Genomic DNA, 17,885 nt, shown 5'->3' with positions numbered 1-17,885 from the left:
AAATACCAAGTGCCATAAGAAATCATGCCGCTTACATAACTGAGACAATTGAACTGAAATCAAATCCACCTCTACTTCCCATTACCTTGTTTTTCTTATCGACTCAATTTGGAAAATTCTCGGAAAATCTAATTACTGGATAAATTTAATTCACACTGACCTTCAAAAAGAATTTTGACCTTCTTAACCTCAATATTTTAGTTGAGAACCTTGTAACTGATTTCAGTTTTAATTCTTTCGTGGTAAAATTGGTTGCCTCTTTTTTTACCAAATAGATCAAATGTAAACAAATATCAGAATCATTACTCTGGTTCCCTCCCTGTCCACACTGGAGTACCCCAAGATACTCTCCTAGGTCCCCTCCTCTTTTTGTTATGATAAATAGCCTCTCTAAGGAATTTCCCGACTGATGGAAATTTGTGGATGACCTAACGGTTGTCAAAACCCGCTGTCAGAACTTAGTAAGCAACCCTATGATCATCCCAAATGATATTGCATATGACGCTGAGCTTTTAGACATGAGAGTAAAACCCCTCTAAATCGTTGATAATGTCAATATGTTTCCTTAAAACCTCATCCATTTTCCTCCACCCTGTCCCGCCAGATATTTCTGTGTCTTCCTTTCAATTAGTTGGGGTTACAATTTCCTCTAATTTAAAGTGGGATATCCACGTTAAAGATATTGTTCATGAGCCTAATGCGTCCACGTCTCTCCTTAAGCTCTTGAATAAATTTAACGTCCCCCCATCCCATTCCTTACTGATCTATACTTCTTTTGTCCGCATGCATCTTGAATATGCATGTCCAGTTTGGCATCTTGGCATCTCCTGCGATGAATCAGAAAAAATTGAATCCATTCAAAAAAGAGCCCTAAGAATAAAGAGGCTAAGGTACCATACTTGCTCGTTCTAAAAAAGACCGAACTGGAAACGCTTGAGCACAGGAGAAGAACGTTGTGCCTCTGTTTTGCAAAAAATACAATAATAAACCTTCGCACGAGAAACATTTTCCCCGAAAGACGCTCTCCAAACAGACACCGCCTGCCACGCACTGTTTCTGAACCTGCTCCTATCTTGTCCCCCATCCACTGCTTTACCTCCAGGTATGAAAAAACCTTTGTTCCCTTCATTATTGATAAAATAAACCGCTAGTTTTCCGCTTTCTCTTTTTCGGTACTGGTGATAACCATGTTTTATGTTAGTTTGATTCTTTTGTTCTATACCGATTTTTATATGTTCTCTTTTAAACCTTTTTAGCGTATATTTCATTTCACATCTTTTTATTTTTTTCGTTTTTACCTTTTTTCTCTCCGACATTTTACCGCTTGACTTATGTTGACTTATAATATTGTTGACTTATGAACGGTTTTGCAATTCTAATATTGTTGTTTTTCGCATTGTTTTGCCAGTTTTTTGGTTGTTTGCTTCATTTATGATTTTGTTTTTTGGTTTTGTGACTCCAAAATTTGAACTCGGTCCGTTGGGGCTTTTGATAGAAATTTTTTGAAATAAATATCTTATCTATAAATGCAAAGAAACGGGATAACTCGACATCGACATTCGAATGACAACTAAATGATCCCAAAGTAACTCCAAATCACTAACGTTTGTCGTACCTCCCTTTCTGAGAACTTTCATTGGAGGACATTGATGGTTATCTCGAGTACTATCAAGATTAGACAAAGTAGTTGTAATGTATAAGTTAATAAAAACGTAAAATAAAACGTAAGGAGAATTTTGAAGAATATTACCTTTTTCATCTAAAAGAAAAAGTAAATTACTAACTAATAAACTCGGAACTTAATGACTAATTTGACATGTTGTCGTAGAAATATCTACAAAATTAAATTTAGATTCTCAGTAATTTAATTAAATGCAGAAATGGGGGCCGATTCACAAAAATGTACGCGGGTGAATTTATCCTATTTATTTTTAATGAGAGTTCCAAAAAAGGGTGTTTTTCGAAATCTACACGGAGCAACCCCTTCCCCTCGTCATTTGGTTCCTCAGTTTATATAACCAGACTATACATGGTTGTAACTTATATTTACCAATGTTTTGAAAATAAGTTGAAAAATCCGGAAGAATGAATTTTTTTAAATTAATAAAGTGAACAAACATAATTTTAACTTTATTCTTAAGGGTAATCTTTAATAATAAAAAAAATTCCAAGACACTAGCCTCAGATTCCAAATCTGAAGATCTTGAAAACAATTTCAAGGAATATTAGTTTTTCCACCAAATACTAATCCAAGGAAATTTTGTGTTTTTTAAGATGCAACGGCAAATGAATGTAATGTACACCTGTGCTACATGTACTTCAATACCCTGGCTAGGTACCGGGACCAATACCCTCGTTTGCATGTCTATGTCAATGCTTAAGCTATCTTTTGAAAATAAGTTGAATATAAGGCTTGAAAAAAAACATTTACAGTTTAATTCAATTTTTAAGAGTAATCTTTAACAAAAATCACTTTTCCAAGGTTCAAATCTCAGATTCTGAATCTGAAGATCTTGAGAAAAAATTTCAAGGACCGGCAATCTTTCCATCAGATACTAATTGAAGAAAATTTTGTCCTTTTTTAAGATACGACGGCAGATGAATGTAATCTAACCCCTGTGCTACATGTGCTTCAATACCCTGGCTGTGTACCGCGACCCATACCCTCGTTTGCATGTGTAGGTCGATGCTCAAGCTATGTACAGGTAGGCAGTCCACTGATTTCTATGTTCATTTTACTTTTAATGCGATAGAAAACCAACACCTTTTTTTTCGAAGCGTTAATACTTCAAGGTGAATATCTTCTACGCGTGTGCCATGCAACACTGGTATACTAAGGTGATAAGAGTACCACTGCCTAGACATGAAAATGGGAGAAAAGCAACTGCAAATGGGCTGCTTTTTTGCAATATTAATTTAAAAAACTTTCCAAAAAAGAAGTTTTTCAAAGAAAAGTAAAGGACACATCAAACTTAAAATCAGCATATACAAAAACCTGTTATAATTCAGACTAAAAACAACAAGAAGTTAAGTATAGATGAAACCCAAAACGAACAGAAATTAAATAGACAATCATAGCAAAAAACATACAACAAGAGGGGAGCAAAAACGTAAGGGGGCAAAACCGTACTTTGGACCTATCGTCCAAAGTTTTTGAACTAATCCATTCAGAAAATCGCCGCTAGATGCCATTCATGTAGCGTACATTTGACGAAAGTTTTGAATGTTTGATGCTAAAAACCAATAAGATAAGAGGTAAAGAAGTTTTAAAATACTCTCTGGAAATTTTGACATCTGTAGTCCTCGTCAAATTTTTTTGTAAGTTCTTGTAGCTATAGGGTCATAAGTTAGAAGGATCCTACGAGGTATGTTTTTGGTATTTTCCTGGTAATCCTCATCAATAAATGTCTAGCAGTTTCCACAAAAAGTTGAATTTTCAAAATGGCGTTAATAAGGGTTTACTCCGGACCATTTTTTGGGGGGACTCCGGCCACATTTCGAGGTGTCCGGTTTTGCCTCATGCTGATATCTCCAAGTCTGGAACTGGAAGTAGCCGGAGGAAATTACTAAGTATTTCAATTTTATTATAGACTACATATAGGCTTCCCTCCGTTCTTGACATTTTGGATTTTTCTTTCACAGATGGTCCGCACCTATATTTGAAAGGTGGTGGTCCCCCAGATCAAGAATTACTGAAGTGTGCTGTGAGACAAGTCGTAAATGAGAATTCATCTTTCCGAGCAGTCACAAAAGAATTTTCTTTGAAGAAGTCTACCGTTGTGGATGTCGGGAAACGCTACAAGAGTAAAATATAAGATCTTGTAGCCTGAGTACAAAAAATGATAATAATCGTGTTCAGGAAAGTTCTAAGTTCATTTTTACTCCCGAACAAGAGAGAGAAGTCGCTGTATACCCTGAAAAGTGCTCAATGTTGAACCACAGACTAACTCCAAATGCAACGAGAAAAATAGCCTACCAATGGGCAACAACTCTGAAGCTCAAGTACCCACCAAGTTGGGAGCTGAATTAAAGAGCAAAAATTGACTGGATTAAAGGATTTATGAATTGAAATGCCAGTTTATCCATTGGTAAACCCGAAAATATAATCCAGGCTCGTACTGCCGGCTTCAATGCCGTTGTAATTGGAGCCTTCTTTCGCGCATAGCAAGTTCTATTTTCCTCCTGGTAGGATTTAAAACTGCGACGAAACAGGAGTGCCCATAGTTGATCAGGCTCCAAAGGTGATTGATAAAAAGGGGGCAAAATAGATGGCACAAACAGTGTCGACAGAAAGAGGGAACAATACCACAATGCTGTGTTATGTTTCCGCAACTGGTCAGACTATTCCACCAGTGTTCGTTTTTTCAAAAGTCAAGGATCCCGAGAGAATGTATCGAGATGGACCACCAGGTATATTGGCTTAGCCCATCCTAGTGGATGGATGACCTCAGAGAATTTCCTTTGGTTAATGCAGGACTTCCAGAAAGAAGTTAAACCCAGCAAAGAGGATCCTGTTTTTTTCTTGTTCGACAATCACTAAAGCGATATTTCAATTGAAGTAGTTTCCTTTGAAAAGATAATGGCATTCATCTTCTGAACTTTCCTCCCCATTGCTCTCATCGCACCCAGCCCCTTGATGTTCCGGCTTATGCGCCATTCAAACATGCCATCAGGGATTCATTTGACATTTGGTTGCAGATGAATCCAGGTCAGAGGATTTTAATACACGAAATAGCAAAGTTGTGCAAGCAGCTCTTTCTAGAAAAGCGGAACCCTCATAACATCACAGCTGGTTTCGAAAAGGCAGGAATTTGGCCTTTGAATCCGAACGTCTTCACAGAAGCTAAAATAAACTACCTCCGCAAATCTACTGAAAAGTTCATCTTCCCAGAATGTCGCGATTGTGCAGAAACTGATTTTGATGATATAATTCTGAAGCTACCTACTCCTTTTGCTGAGGGGGGACAGGGCGAGCAGTCAAAGGGCTTGTATTTGGGTGCGACTTTTCTTGCTATGCCATAAAATAATTATGCGAAGTGCTTGAAAATGCCTTTAGAGTTCTTTTGGTATTCCAGTTAACTCTGCTACTTTTATATTATCTGAATATACTGTTTTGAATCTTTAACTAATAGATGTCCTGAAATGCCCCATATGTATCCGAAGTCACCCGACGGTAGGGACGACTTCGGACACCTGATGAGGTCATAAATTTTTGGGTCTCACTGAGAAACGACTTGATGGAAGTCATTGAAAAAAAAATCCCAAGAAAAATGAATAAATAAGCTTTCTGTAAAATTGAAGTTTGTATCTTTAGAAGAACATCTTATAGGGGTCAAAAACCTAAAATTGTACGGTTTCGCCCCCCTCTCCCCTGCTAATATAAATAAATAAATCACAAAAAAATGCTATTTAGGAATAAATGAAACTTAAAACGAACAGAAATACATTAAGTATTAATATTAATGAATAAATCAGTAAAAAGTACTATTTAGGAATAAATGAAACTTAAAACGAACAGAAATTAAATACACAAGCGTAGCAAACAAACATACAGTAGGTGCTAATACAAATGAATAAATAAATCTTAAAACGAATGAAACTTAAACTGATATGCAAGTCAAGCTTGAAACGAACAAAAATCACCACAAACAAGAGTTTATGTTTTGCCACCTTCTCTCACTGTAAAAGTCTAAAACCCACTACTTCATTAGTGCTTTACTGAAAGCAAATTATATTACAAATATTTTCTTTTTTGTTTATTATAACATTGAAAATAAACATAAATATTAGAGTAAAATTGAATTTTGGAGTGATGAGCTTTCAGTAATTAATATCGTATGTATCAAATATTCAGTTTAATTTTATATGTTCTTTCCAGGACTGTTCAAGACAAATATAATTTTAATACAAACAAGAGTTTGGATACTGCCCCCTTCCTTAGCTGTAAAAGTCTAAAACCTACTCCGTCATTGGTGCTTCACTGAGTACGAATTATATTACAAATATTTTCTTTTCCAGTCATTACAGCATTGAAAATGAAAATAAAAATTACAGCGAAATAAAATCTTGAACTGATTATTTTTCAGTAATTGATATCATTATATATCAAATATTCAGTTTGATTTTATCTTTGTGGTTTTAAACTGATACTGTGCGAGAAAGAGGCAAAACCCAAACTCTTGTTTGTAGTGACTTTTGTTCGTTTCAAGCTTGATTTCCACATTCAATTTAATTTTCACTCCTTTTAAGATCTATTTTATTCATTTATATTAGTACCTATTGTATATTTGTTTGCTATGATTGTTTATTTAATTTCTGTTCGTTTTGGGTTTCATTTATTCTTTAATAGTAGCTTCTTGTCATATCTAGTTTGAATTTTAACAGATATTTGTATCTGCTGATCTTAAGTTTAATATGGCGTTTACTTTTCTTTGAAAAACTTCTTTTTCGGAAAGTTTTTTTTTTAATTAATTTTGTTCGTTTTTGATTGCAATCAAGTTTCAAGTTTTTAGAAAATTTCTTATTTCAAAAACATTATTTTTTCCAACACCGAACTTTCATCAAAGTATCAAAACTAAGTATAAAGGTACCAAAGTATCAAGGTAAAGAAAACATCTGAGTAAACAAGGTTTCAAGGTAAAAAGTATCGAAGCATCAATAAGCAATTCCGTAGCTCAGAGCCATTTCTCCGGGAAGGGGGGGGGGAAGTCGAACCTGGAGAAATATTTATTTGGTCTTTAAACTATTTTGAACAAAATCTCAAAATTTTGACAGGATGCCCTCTGGGAAAGTGGGGCCTGCGCTAATTGCCCATTAACCTCTTTTGACTCTTAAAAAAGAACTAAAAAACTCTTAAAAAAGAACTTTGGAGGAAGTTCATTCGGTCAGAAAATAAAATTTCTTTTCCCTTTTTAATAATCAAAAAATATCAAAAGTAACACCCCCCCCCCCTTCTGTTTTTTCAGCCAAATGCATTTATAAAAATTTCGAAATAGCAATTTTGTTCAAATTAGTTCTAAATTCAAATTGCTATAGCTTAGGGGGTTGAGAAATCCTCCATAGCCCCCCGGCAAAGGATTGTAACTTATAAAAGTTGCCCATTATTAGAATATAGTTTTTTGGTGGAAGGGGTAGTCGTATTAACTTTGGTTAATTTTGGAGGGTCTCTTTTGATCAGAAATTGAATCTTTTAACGAATGGCAGCTAGTATAACTTACAGCCCTTTCCCCCACGGCGAGGGGGGTCAAACCCGTAACCATATCTATTCGCTAACTCAAAATTTTGATCAAAAGTATTCAGAAAAAAGGCGTGTAGAAGGCCTGATTACTCCTGACTTTTACAAATGGAGCTAGAACTTTCAGTTTAAATTGAATGAGGCTTTTCCGAAGTCTTTACGATTACCCGTTCAATAAAAACCTTATTTATGAATAACGGACAGCTTGAAAAGCTTATAGCCCTTACCCTGGGGGTAGTGGGAGATTTTGTCGATCCCCAAGAAATAATTATTTTAATTACTTCATCTCTTGACTATTTCGGATATAACGGTAATCTCAAAATTTTGATTGGATGCATTTGGGAAAAGAGGGCGGGGAAAAGGGAGGGGTCTTATAACCTCTAATCACGTTTGACTCTTAGAAAGGATACTAGAAATTATTATGTCCAATTGAATGAGCCCCTCCGAAGTTTATAACACCACACCTTGCTATGAATTACCTCTGAAGAATAACAGTTGGAGCCATATGGCCTTGGGGTTGGTGGGGGGACGCTATTTGCCATCGGATCACTTTTGACTCTTAAAAGGGGAACTAGGGCTTTCAATTTCTAATCATTTTAGTCTCCTCCGAAGTTTATACGACCACCTTTGCCATAAAAATTTTATATACCCCGGGGCATGAGTTACAGCCCTTGCCCTGGTTTTTTTTTGGGGGGGAGGGGTAGGTGGACCCTAAGGTTTTATCATCTGATCGTTGGAATATTTCAAACAAAATGGTTATCTCAAAATGTTTTCGGATATATTTTGGGAAAAGAAAGTGGGGGGAGTTATATGCCTGCCGATTATTTTTCATTACTCTTAAAAAGATACATAGAAATTTGAATTTCCACTTGAATGTGCCATCTCTGATGTTTATACGACCACCCCTTACAAAAATCCTTATATGTACCCGGGGCATAACGTACAACACTATCCCTGGGCTCTGGGGGGCTGTGTTGACCCCTGAATTTTTGTTATTTAATCTTTAAGCTATTTTGAACAAAATGGCCATCTCAAAAATTTGATCAGATACATTTGGGCAAAAAGGACCCTTGGAGAGTCTAGTTGCCCTCCGATCACTTTTGACTCTTGTAATCGGCACCAGAAATTCCGATTTACAATCAAATGAGACCCGTCCAAAGTTTATACTATCATCCCTCTGATAAAGACCTTAAATGCACACGATGCATAGTTTACAAACTTGCCCCTGGCTTTGGTGGACAGTATTATCCCTGGATTCTTTGTTATTTTGAGGGAAAAGGGTTGGCGAAGATGTGGGGCTAATCGCAATCGGATCACCTATGACTCTTAAAAAGGGAATTAGAATGTTCAATTTCTAATAATTTCAGTCCCCTCCAAGGTTAATGCGACCACTTCTTCTATAAAAACTTTTTATGCCTTTAATGCATAAGCTACAACCCTTCCCTTGGGCTCTACGAGGGCTCTATGTTGACCCCGAAGTTTATATCTGATCGTTGAAGTATTTCAAATAAACTGACAATCTCAAAATTTTGATCGGATCGTTTGCTGAAAAGAGGGCGTGAGTGTATGTGTGTGTGCGTGGGGGGAGGAGAGGGGGGTAGATACCCTCAATTCCTTTTGATTCATAAAAAGTTAACTAGAACTTTCAATTTCTAATAAATGAGCCACCTCTGAAGTTTATCCGACCTCCTCTGACATAAAAGCCTTATATACCGTAGGGGTATAAACACTTGCCCCCGGGCTCTGGGGGTAAGAGTCAACTCCGAAGTCCTTATTATCTGATTTTTTAACTAGTTTTAGCAAAATGGCTATCTCAAAACTTTTATCGGATGTTTTTTGCGGGAGAAAGGCATAGGGTGGGGGGCTTTTTACCCTTCGGTTTCTATTGACTCTTAAAAAAAAGAAATAGAACTTTTGATTTCCAATCAAATGTGCCCTATCTGATGTTTATACGAGCATACCTTCTATACGAACCATCTATGCCCCCATGATATACCTTATAACACCTGCCCCCGGGTCCTGGAGGGTTGTGTCAATCCCAGATTTTATTATTCTATGTTTGAACAGTTTTTAACAATATAGATATCTCAAAATTTTTATCAGATGGGTTTGCGGGGAAAAGGTGTAGGGGTGGGGGGGTGATCTGCCCCCCGATCTCTTTTGACTCTTAAAATAAGAAATAGAACTTTCTATGTCCAATCAAACAAACCTTCTCTGAAGTTTATACGAGCTTCCCTTCTATAAGAACCTTTTGTCCCCTGGGCATGGCTTACAGCCCTTGCCCCTGGAGGGTTGTGTTGACCCTGGAGTTTTTGTTATATGACGCTTGGAATATTTTTAACAAAATGTCTATTTCAAAATTTCCATCGGATTAATTCACAGAAAAAAGGGTATGGGTGGGCTAGTTACCCTCTCATGCCTTTGAATCTTAAAGAGTGAACTGGAATTTTCAATTTCCTATCAAATGAGCCCTCTCTGACGTTTATGCGAGTACCCTTCTATAAGAACCATATATTTCCCCACTGCATAACTTAAAATACCTGCCCCCAGACCCTGGGGGTTGTGTCAACCCCGGAGTTTTGTCATATAATCTTTGAACTATTTCAAACAAAATTGCCATCTCAAATTTCTTTTGATGTATTTCGAGAAAAGGCGTGCGGGTGGGCTAGTTACCCTCTGAACTCTTTTGACTCTGAAAAAGTGAACTAGAACTTTGAATTTTTAATAGATGAGTCTTCTCTGAACTTTATACTAGTACCCCTTCTATAAAAACCGTATATGCCCGAGGGCATAACTTACAGTGCCTGCCCCGGGCCCTAAGGTGCTTTGTTGACCCCAGAGTTTTTAATATCTGATATTTGAAGTATTTTCAACAAAATAGTTATCTGAAAATCTTATCAGATGGGTTAGGGGAAAAAAGGGCGTGGGGGATAGTTGCCCTCTGATCTCTTTTGGCTCTTAAAAAGTGAAACAGAAATTTTAGTTTCCAATCAAATGAGCCCTCTCTGAAGTTTATACGAGCTTCCCTTATATAAGAACCATATACGCCCAAAGTTATAACTTATAACATCTGCCCCCGGGCCCTAGGTTGTTGTTTCGATCCCGCAGTTTTTAATATCGTATGTTCGAACTATTTTTAACAAAATGGCTATCTCAAAATTTTTTTGGATGAGTTTGGGGAAAAACGGGTGTTTGGGGGAGGGGCAAGTTGCCCTCTGATCTCTTTTGACTTTTAAAAAGTCAATAAGAGCTTTTAATTACAAAGCCTGCCCCTGGGCCCTGGAAGATATTGTCAGCCCCGGGGTTTTTTATTATCTGATGTTAGAACTATGTTTAACAAAATTGTTATCCCCAAATTTTTATCAGATGGGTTTGCGGTAAAATGCGTGGGGAGGGGGGGCTAGTTGCCCTCTGATCTCTTTAGACTCCTAAAAAGTGAACTAGGACTTTCAATTTCCAATCAAGTGAGCTTCTCTGGGATTTATACGAGCATCCATTCTATAAAAGCCATTTATGTCCCCGGAGCATACTTTACAATCCCTGCCCCCTGGTCCTTTGTGGTTGTGCCGACCCCAGAGCTTGGGCTATATGAATTGTTTTTACTATTTGCTACAAAATGGCTATCTCAATATTTTTATCGAATGTATTTTGGGAAAAAAGGGCGTGGGGGAGGCTAGTTGCCCTCCGATCACTTTTGACTCTTAAAAAGAGCACTAGAACTTGCGATTTTCAATTGAATGAGGCCCTCTGGACGATTCCCTCTATTTGAAGGTCCTCTGGAAAAAAATAAAACATTGGAGCCGTACGGCCTTTGCTATAGGCAACTTTATAGCAATGGCTCTGATTTTTTTGTTCTCTACATTGCGTTTTTGTCATATTAACTTAAAAAACTTTTTCCACAAATCAAGTTTTTCAAAGAAAAGTAAAAGCTCAATTAAACCAAAAATGAGCAGAAATAAAGTAAAACCAACACACATCACCATCAATACATAGATAAAATCCAAAACGAACAGAAATTACAATAAATAACCGAGTCAAACTCAAAACGAGCTAAAACTAACATGAGTTGTGTTGACAACCCTCATGCCTTCTCAGGACCAGAGCATAATTTGTACTTTGGTGAAAACAAATACATTTTAAAGGTTTTCACTTTTTTTACTTTGATAAATAAAAGACTCTTGAAACTTTAGGGAATAAATACAAGTATATATATATATATATATATATATATATATATATATATATATATATATATATATATATATATATATATATATATATATATATATATATATATATATATATATATATATATATATATAATACAATACAAGTTATTACAAGAATAAATACAAGTTATTCAGCTGACAATCCAGGATAATTTTTTTTAGGTAAAGTGCAAAATATGTTCTGATCTTGAGTAGACGTGGGGGTTGTCAGCCCTACTCATGTAAAATTTTGCTCCTTTTGAGTTTGACTCGGTTACTTATCGTAATTTCTGTTTGTTTTGGGTTTCTTTTGTTCACTGATGGTGATTTGTGGTAGTTCTATGCTTGGAAGATGATTTGACTTTATTTCTGCTCATTTTTGGTTATCATTTAGCTCTTTACCTTTCTTTGAAAAACTTGTTTTTTGGAAAAAAAAAATCAAATTGATTTTTGTCTGCTTTTTATTGACATAGTATTTTTTGTGGGAAAAATATTTTATATTTTTACGGTTTTTCTCTAAGAATCCATAGTTTGGCTTGCTATTTGTGTGTTGGAGAAATTTTTTCCCCAAATTTTAATCTTGACACAAATAGTATTGTTTATTTAATTATATACCTCCTCAGGCTGATCTGAAAAATAAAACATACTGTCATTCCCAAAAATTCTTTAAGTGCTTTTTGACAACTTGGATACACTTACACTCTTTTGATTTATTTAAATTGTAAGAGTAGAAGTAATAATAGTAAGGCCCCTAAAGTTTTGACTTAATGCACCCAGTCGTTCTAGAGATATTGCTGAGGTGTCTTATTGGCAACCGTACACATAGTACCTTTTGATATAGTTTTTAAGCAACAATTAGTTTTAAAGCATAATGGACTGATTACATAACTGCGAGGGTTGACATGACCAATAGCCCTACAGATATTGTTACTGGATCGTTCTACTATGCAGAAAAAAACGACTGTCCAAAAATTTTGACTGGATGTGTTTGGAAAATGAATGGACTTGGGAGAAGGGCTGCTTGCCCGCCAATCCCGTTTGACTCTTAAAAATGGCACTAGAAACCGTTGATATAGTTCAACATCCGTCTAAATATTCCTTGAAAGTTTCACCTTAATGAACTTAGCTAGCGTAGTACCAATAGTTTTAGGACCATTAGTAGCAATTTTTATTAGTATGCGCATTGCACCCTTGGTTTCTTCAACATCCCCTTCAACACACGCTGAAAGTTTCAACTCAATACCATGCCAAACATAATACCCTGCCAAACTTAATACCATGAACCGTTCCTGAAGCGTTTCATATACGTCCTCTTAATAACCTGCGTGGGTATAGTGTGTCTTGATCTAGTTCCGTATAGTTTCTATATATCCCAATTTCTTCACCTTAATACGATTAGTTTCGGTAGCAGTAGTAGTAGTAGTAGCAGTAGAATTAATAGTAGTAGCGTTAGTTTTAGTGGCAGTAGCAGTAGTAGAAGTATTAATAATGGTAACATTAGCAGTAGTATGAATACAAGAAGGAGCAATAGGGTGGAAATATTATCTTTTGGTTAGTTCAACATGCCCCACAACAAGCCCTGTTAGTTTCAACTTCACACACCAAACTGTTCCTAAGATATTTCTGTTCCGCCTTTTTGAGAGCATGCATACAGACAGAGTGTTGTGGTTAGTTTCACCTCCTCATTCCTCAAAAAAAATCATCGGAAACCTCCCCTTGCGACCCTTAGGCATTTTTGTAATAGTAGTCATAGTAGTAGTGTTTGTATTACTGGTAGTAGTATTGATAGTAATAGCGTTAGTACTAGTAGCAGTAGCAATATTAAGATATTGCATTTACAAGTAGTTGCATGATAAGTAGTACTTGAAGAAGTAGTATTAGTAATAAATGTATCAGTCATAAAAGTATTAGTAGTAGCATTCAAATATTGCCTTTTGGTCAGAAGATTTTCCCCTTTTAGTATTCTGTGAAAATATCAATTCTTAAGATACGCTCTTTTGACAATTTGTATGCACATAGTGTCTTTTGGTTTTGTTCAGATTTACCCTAAAAATTGTAAATGGAGTATTTTAGTAGTAGTGGTAGTAGTAGTAGTGGTTATAGTTGTAGTGGTAGCCTGCAAATATTCCCTTTTTGATCATCTCCCTTATCATTTCCTTAAAGTTCCAAATGAATATACCCAGTCATTCATGAGTTACGCCCTTTTGACTATCCACATGCACAATTTTTTTTTGGATTTAGTGCAACACTCTCCTCAACATTCTCTGAAAGACTCACCTGAATTCCCTTCGTATTTCTGGAAAATGAATTTCAAACATGCATACCTTTCTCAATAACATATACTATATGTAAAGGACCAAATTATAAATGTAAATAAACGAATACAAATATATAAATAAACGAACAAAATAAAAAAATTGCCTAGCCTACTGCCAAACTAAATATTTTTGAGTTAGTTATTCTAGACTCTAGAAGTCGAACCTGATATCTTCAATTAACTGACTTTAAAGACCTTACTTGGAGGACCACATGCCTTCTAAGACGAAATTTTGAGAGCAACATATATACGAAACAGAATGCGCTGTCTTGATTGTATGCTTTTGCTCGTAATATTTGAAACCAAAAGGAGATTTTCTGAAATCTAAGTCTATGATACATATCCTGTCAGTTCATCACTGTCAATAATTGACTGGTATTAGTCTGTTAATTCTATCATGTCTTGATTTTGTTGAGCTTTTGGTACTTTAATGTAATTTCTGTTTGTTTTTGTTTTGTTTTTTGATTTTTTAAAACAAAAGAATACACGGCCAGAAAAATAGGCTTAAAACATCCTCCATGTGCCACTCTGCTCTGTCAAAAACCGGCACCTCAACGTTTTACCTCGAAGTAAATTGCTTGTATTTTAAAGTCTGTTGTATCGATCCCTGCCTTTTTTCTAAACTACTCTACTCTGTCAAACGATGTCTACTTTTTGCTATATCAAAAATTGGCACCCCAGTTTTCAATCTACAGTTGAAGTATTTGGACCTTAAAGCCTACTTTAATCAGGTCTTCTTTTTGTATGCTACTCTCTTCTATCAATAAAGCCTGCCCTACTGAATTAAGACCTGGAACCAATGTTTTATCTATGTTTGAAGCAATGGAATCTTAAAGCCTACACTATCAATGTTTGCTTTGTCTTTAGTGCTCTCCTCTGTCAATAAAGCCTACCATACTCAATTAAAACATGGCACCTCAGTGCTTTATCAATAGTTGAAGCAATTGAATCTTAAAGCCTACCCTATCAATGTCTGCTTTGTTCTTAGTGCTCTCCTCTGTCAATAAAGCCTACCATACTCAATTAAAACGTGGTACCTCAATGCTTTATGAATAGTTGAAGCAATTGAATCTTAAAACCTACCCTATCAACGTCTGCTTAGTCTTTAGTGCTCTCCTCTGTCAATAAAGCCTACCATACTCAATTAAAACGTTGCACCTCAATGCTTTATCAACAGTTGAAGCAATTGAATCTTAAAGCCTACTCTATCGATGTCTGCTTTGTCTTTACTGCTCTACTCTGTCAATAAAGTCTACCTTGCTCAATCAGAGCATAACACATGCTTTATCTATAGTTGAAGTAATTGGAACTTAAAGCCTACTTTAATGAGGTCTTCTTTGTCTATGCTACTCCCCTCTATCAATAAAGCCTACCATACTCAATTAAAACGTGGCACCTCAATGCTTTATCAATAGTTGAAGCAATTGAATCTTAAAGCCTACTCTATCGATGTCTGCTCTGTCTGTACTGCTCTCCTCTGTCAATAAAGTCTACCTTGCTCAGGCAAAGCATAGCACATGCTTTATCTGTAGTTGAAGTAATTAGACCTTAAAGCCTACTTTAATGAGGTCTTCTTTGTCTATGCTAATCTCCCCTATCAATAAAGCCTACCATACTCAATTAAAACGTGGCACCTCAATACTTTATCAATAGTTGAAGCAATTGAATCTTAAAGCCTACTCTATCGATGTCTGCTTTGTCTGTACTGCTCTCCTCTGTCAATAAAGTCTACCTTGCTCAGGCAAACCATAGCAGATGCTTTATCTATAGTTGAAGTAATTAGACCTTAAAGGCTACTTTAATGAGGTCTTCTTTGTCTATGCTACTCTCCTCTATCAATAAAGGCTACCATACTCAATTAAAACGTGGCACCTCAATGCTTTATCAATAGTTGAAGCAATTGAATCTTAAAGCCTACGCGATCGATGTCTGTACTGCTTTGTCTGTACTGCTCTCCTCTGTCAATAAAGTCTACCTTGCTCAGGCAAAGCATAGAACATGCTTTATCTATAGTTGAAGTAATTAGACCTTAAAGCCTACTTTAATGAGGTCTTCTTTGTCTATGCTACTCTTCTCTATCAATAAAGCCTACCATACTCAATTAAAACGTGGCACCTTAATGCTTTATCAATAGTTGAAGCAATTGAATCTTAAAGCCTATGCTATCGATGTCTGCTTTGTCTGTACTGTTCTCCTCTGTCAATAAAGTCTACCTTGCTCAATGAGAGCATAGCACATGCTTTATCTATAGTTGAAGTAATTAGACCTTAAGCCTACTTTAATGAGGTCTTCTTTGTCTATGCTACTCTCCTCTATCAATAAAGCCTACTATACTCAATTAAAACGTGGCACCTTAATGCTTTATCAATAGTTGAAGCCATTGAATCTTAAAGCCTATTCTATCGATGTCTGCTTTGTCTGTACTGCTCTACTCTGTCAATAAAGTCTACCTTGCTCAATCAGAGCATAGCACATGTTTTATCTATAGTTGAAGTAATTGGACCTTAAAGCCTACTTTAATGAGGTTTTCTTTGTCTATGCTACTCTCCTCTATCAATAAAGCCTACCATACTCAATTAAAACGTGGCACCTCAATGCTTTATCAATAGTTGAAGCAATTGAATATTAAAACCTACCCTATCAACGTCTGCTTTGTCTTAGTGCTCTCCTCTGTCAATAAAGTCTTCCATACTCAATTAAAACGTGGCACCTCAATGCTTTATCAATAGTTGAAGCAATTGAATCTTAAAGCCTACTCTATCGATGTCTGCTTTGTCTGTACTGCTCTCCTCTGTCAATAAAGTTTACCTTGCTCAGGCAAAGCATAGCACATGCTTTATCTGTAGTTGAAGTAATTAGACCTTAAAGCCTACTTTAATGAGGTATTCTTTGTCTATGCTACTCTTCTCTATCAATACCATACTCAATTAACCAATTAAACCATACTCAATTAAAACGTGGCACCTCAATGCTTTATCAATAGTTGAAGCAATTGAATCTTAAAGCCTACTCTATCGATGTCTGCTTTGTCTGTACTGCTCTCCTCTGTCAATAAAGTCTACCTTGCTCAGGCAAAGCATAGCACATGCTTTATCTATAGTTGAAGTAATTAGACCTTAAAACCTACTTTAATGAGGTCTTCTTTGTCTATGCTACTCTCCTCTATCAATAAAGCCTACCATACTCAACTAAAACGTGGCACCTCAATGCTTTATCATAGTTGAAGCAATTGAATCTTAAAGCCTACTCTATCGATGTCTGCTTTGTCTGTACTGCTCTCCTCTGTCAATAAAGTCTACCTTGCTCAGGCAAAGCATAGCACATGCTTTATCTATAGTTGAAGTAATTAGACCTTAAAGGCTACTTTAATGAGGTCTTCTTTGTCTATGCTACTCTCCTCTATCAATAAAGGCTACCATACTCAATTAAAACGTGGCACCTCAATGCTTTATCAATAGTTGAAGCAATTGAATCTTAAAGCCTACTCGATCGATGTCTGTACTGCTTTGTCTGTACTGCTCTCCTCTGTCAATAAAGTCTACCTTGCTCAGGCAAAGCATAGAACATGCTTTATCTATAGTTGAAGTAATTAGACCTTAAAGCCTACTTTAATGAGGTCTTCTTTGTCTATGCTACTCTTCTCTATCAATAAAGCCTACCATACTCAATTAAAACGTGGCACCTCAATGCCTTATTAATAGTTGAAGCAATTGAATCTTAAAGCCTACTCTATCGATGTCTGCTTTGTCTGTACTGCTCTCCTCTGTCAATAAAGTCTACCTTGCTCAATCAAAGCATAGTACATGCTTTATCTATAGTTGAAGTAATTGGACCTTAAAGCCTACTTTAATGAGGTCTTCTTTGTCTATGCTACTCTCCTCTATCAATAAAGCCTACCATACTCAATTAAAACGTGGCACCTTAATGCTTTATCAATAGTTGAAGCAATTGAATCTTAAAGCCTACTCTATCGATGTCTGCTTTGTCTGTACTGCTCTCCTCTGTCAATAAAGTCTACCTTGCTCAATCAAAGCATAGCACATGCTTTATCTATAGTTGAAGTAATTGGACCTTAAAGCCTACTTTAATGAGGTCTTCTTTGTCTATGCTACTCTCCTCTATCAAT

The 17,885-nt window shown here is 36.1% G+C and overlaps 1 protein-coding gene across 1 annotated transcript in view; it reads left to right on the top strand.

Annotated features, from left to right (window-relative positions):
* LOC136029834 (bursicon-like) overlaps positions 1-17,885 on the top strand; it is a 35,618-nt gene that overhangs the window by 7,857 nt on the left and 9,876 nt on the right. Inside the window, exon 2 of the mRNA XM_065708291.1 lies at positions 2,587-2,705. Coding sequence (XP_065564363.1) covers positions 2,587-2,705 — 119 coding nt within the window. The remainder of the gene's footprint in view (positions 1-2,586; positions 2,706-17,885) is intronic.

Source organism: Artemia franciscana, chromosome 8, assembly GCF_032884065.1.
Source record: "Artemia franciscana chromosome 8, ASM3288406v1, whole genome shotgun sequence".
NCBI lineage: Eukaryota > Metazoa > Arthropoda > Branchiopoda > Anostraca > Artemiidae > Artemia > Artemia franciscana.
This window is presented reverse-complemented; position numbering and strand designations above follow the sequence as displayed.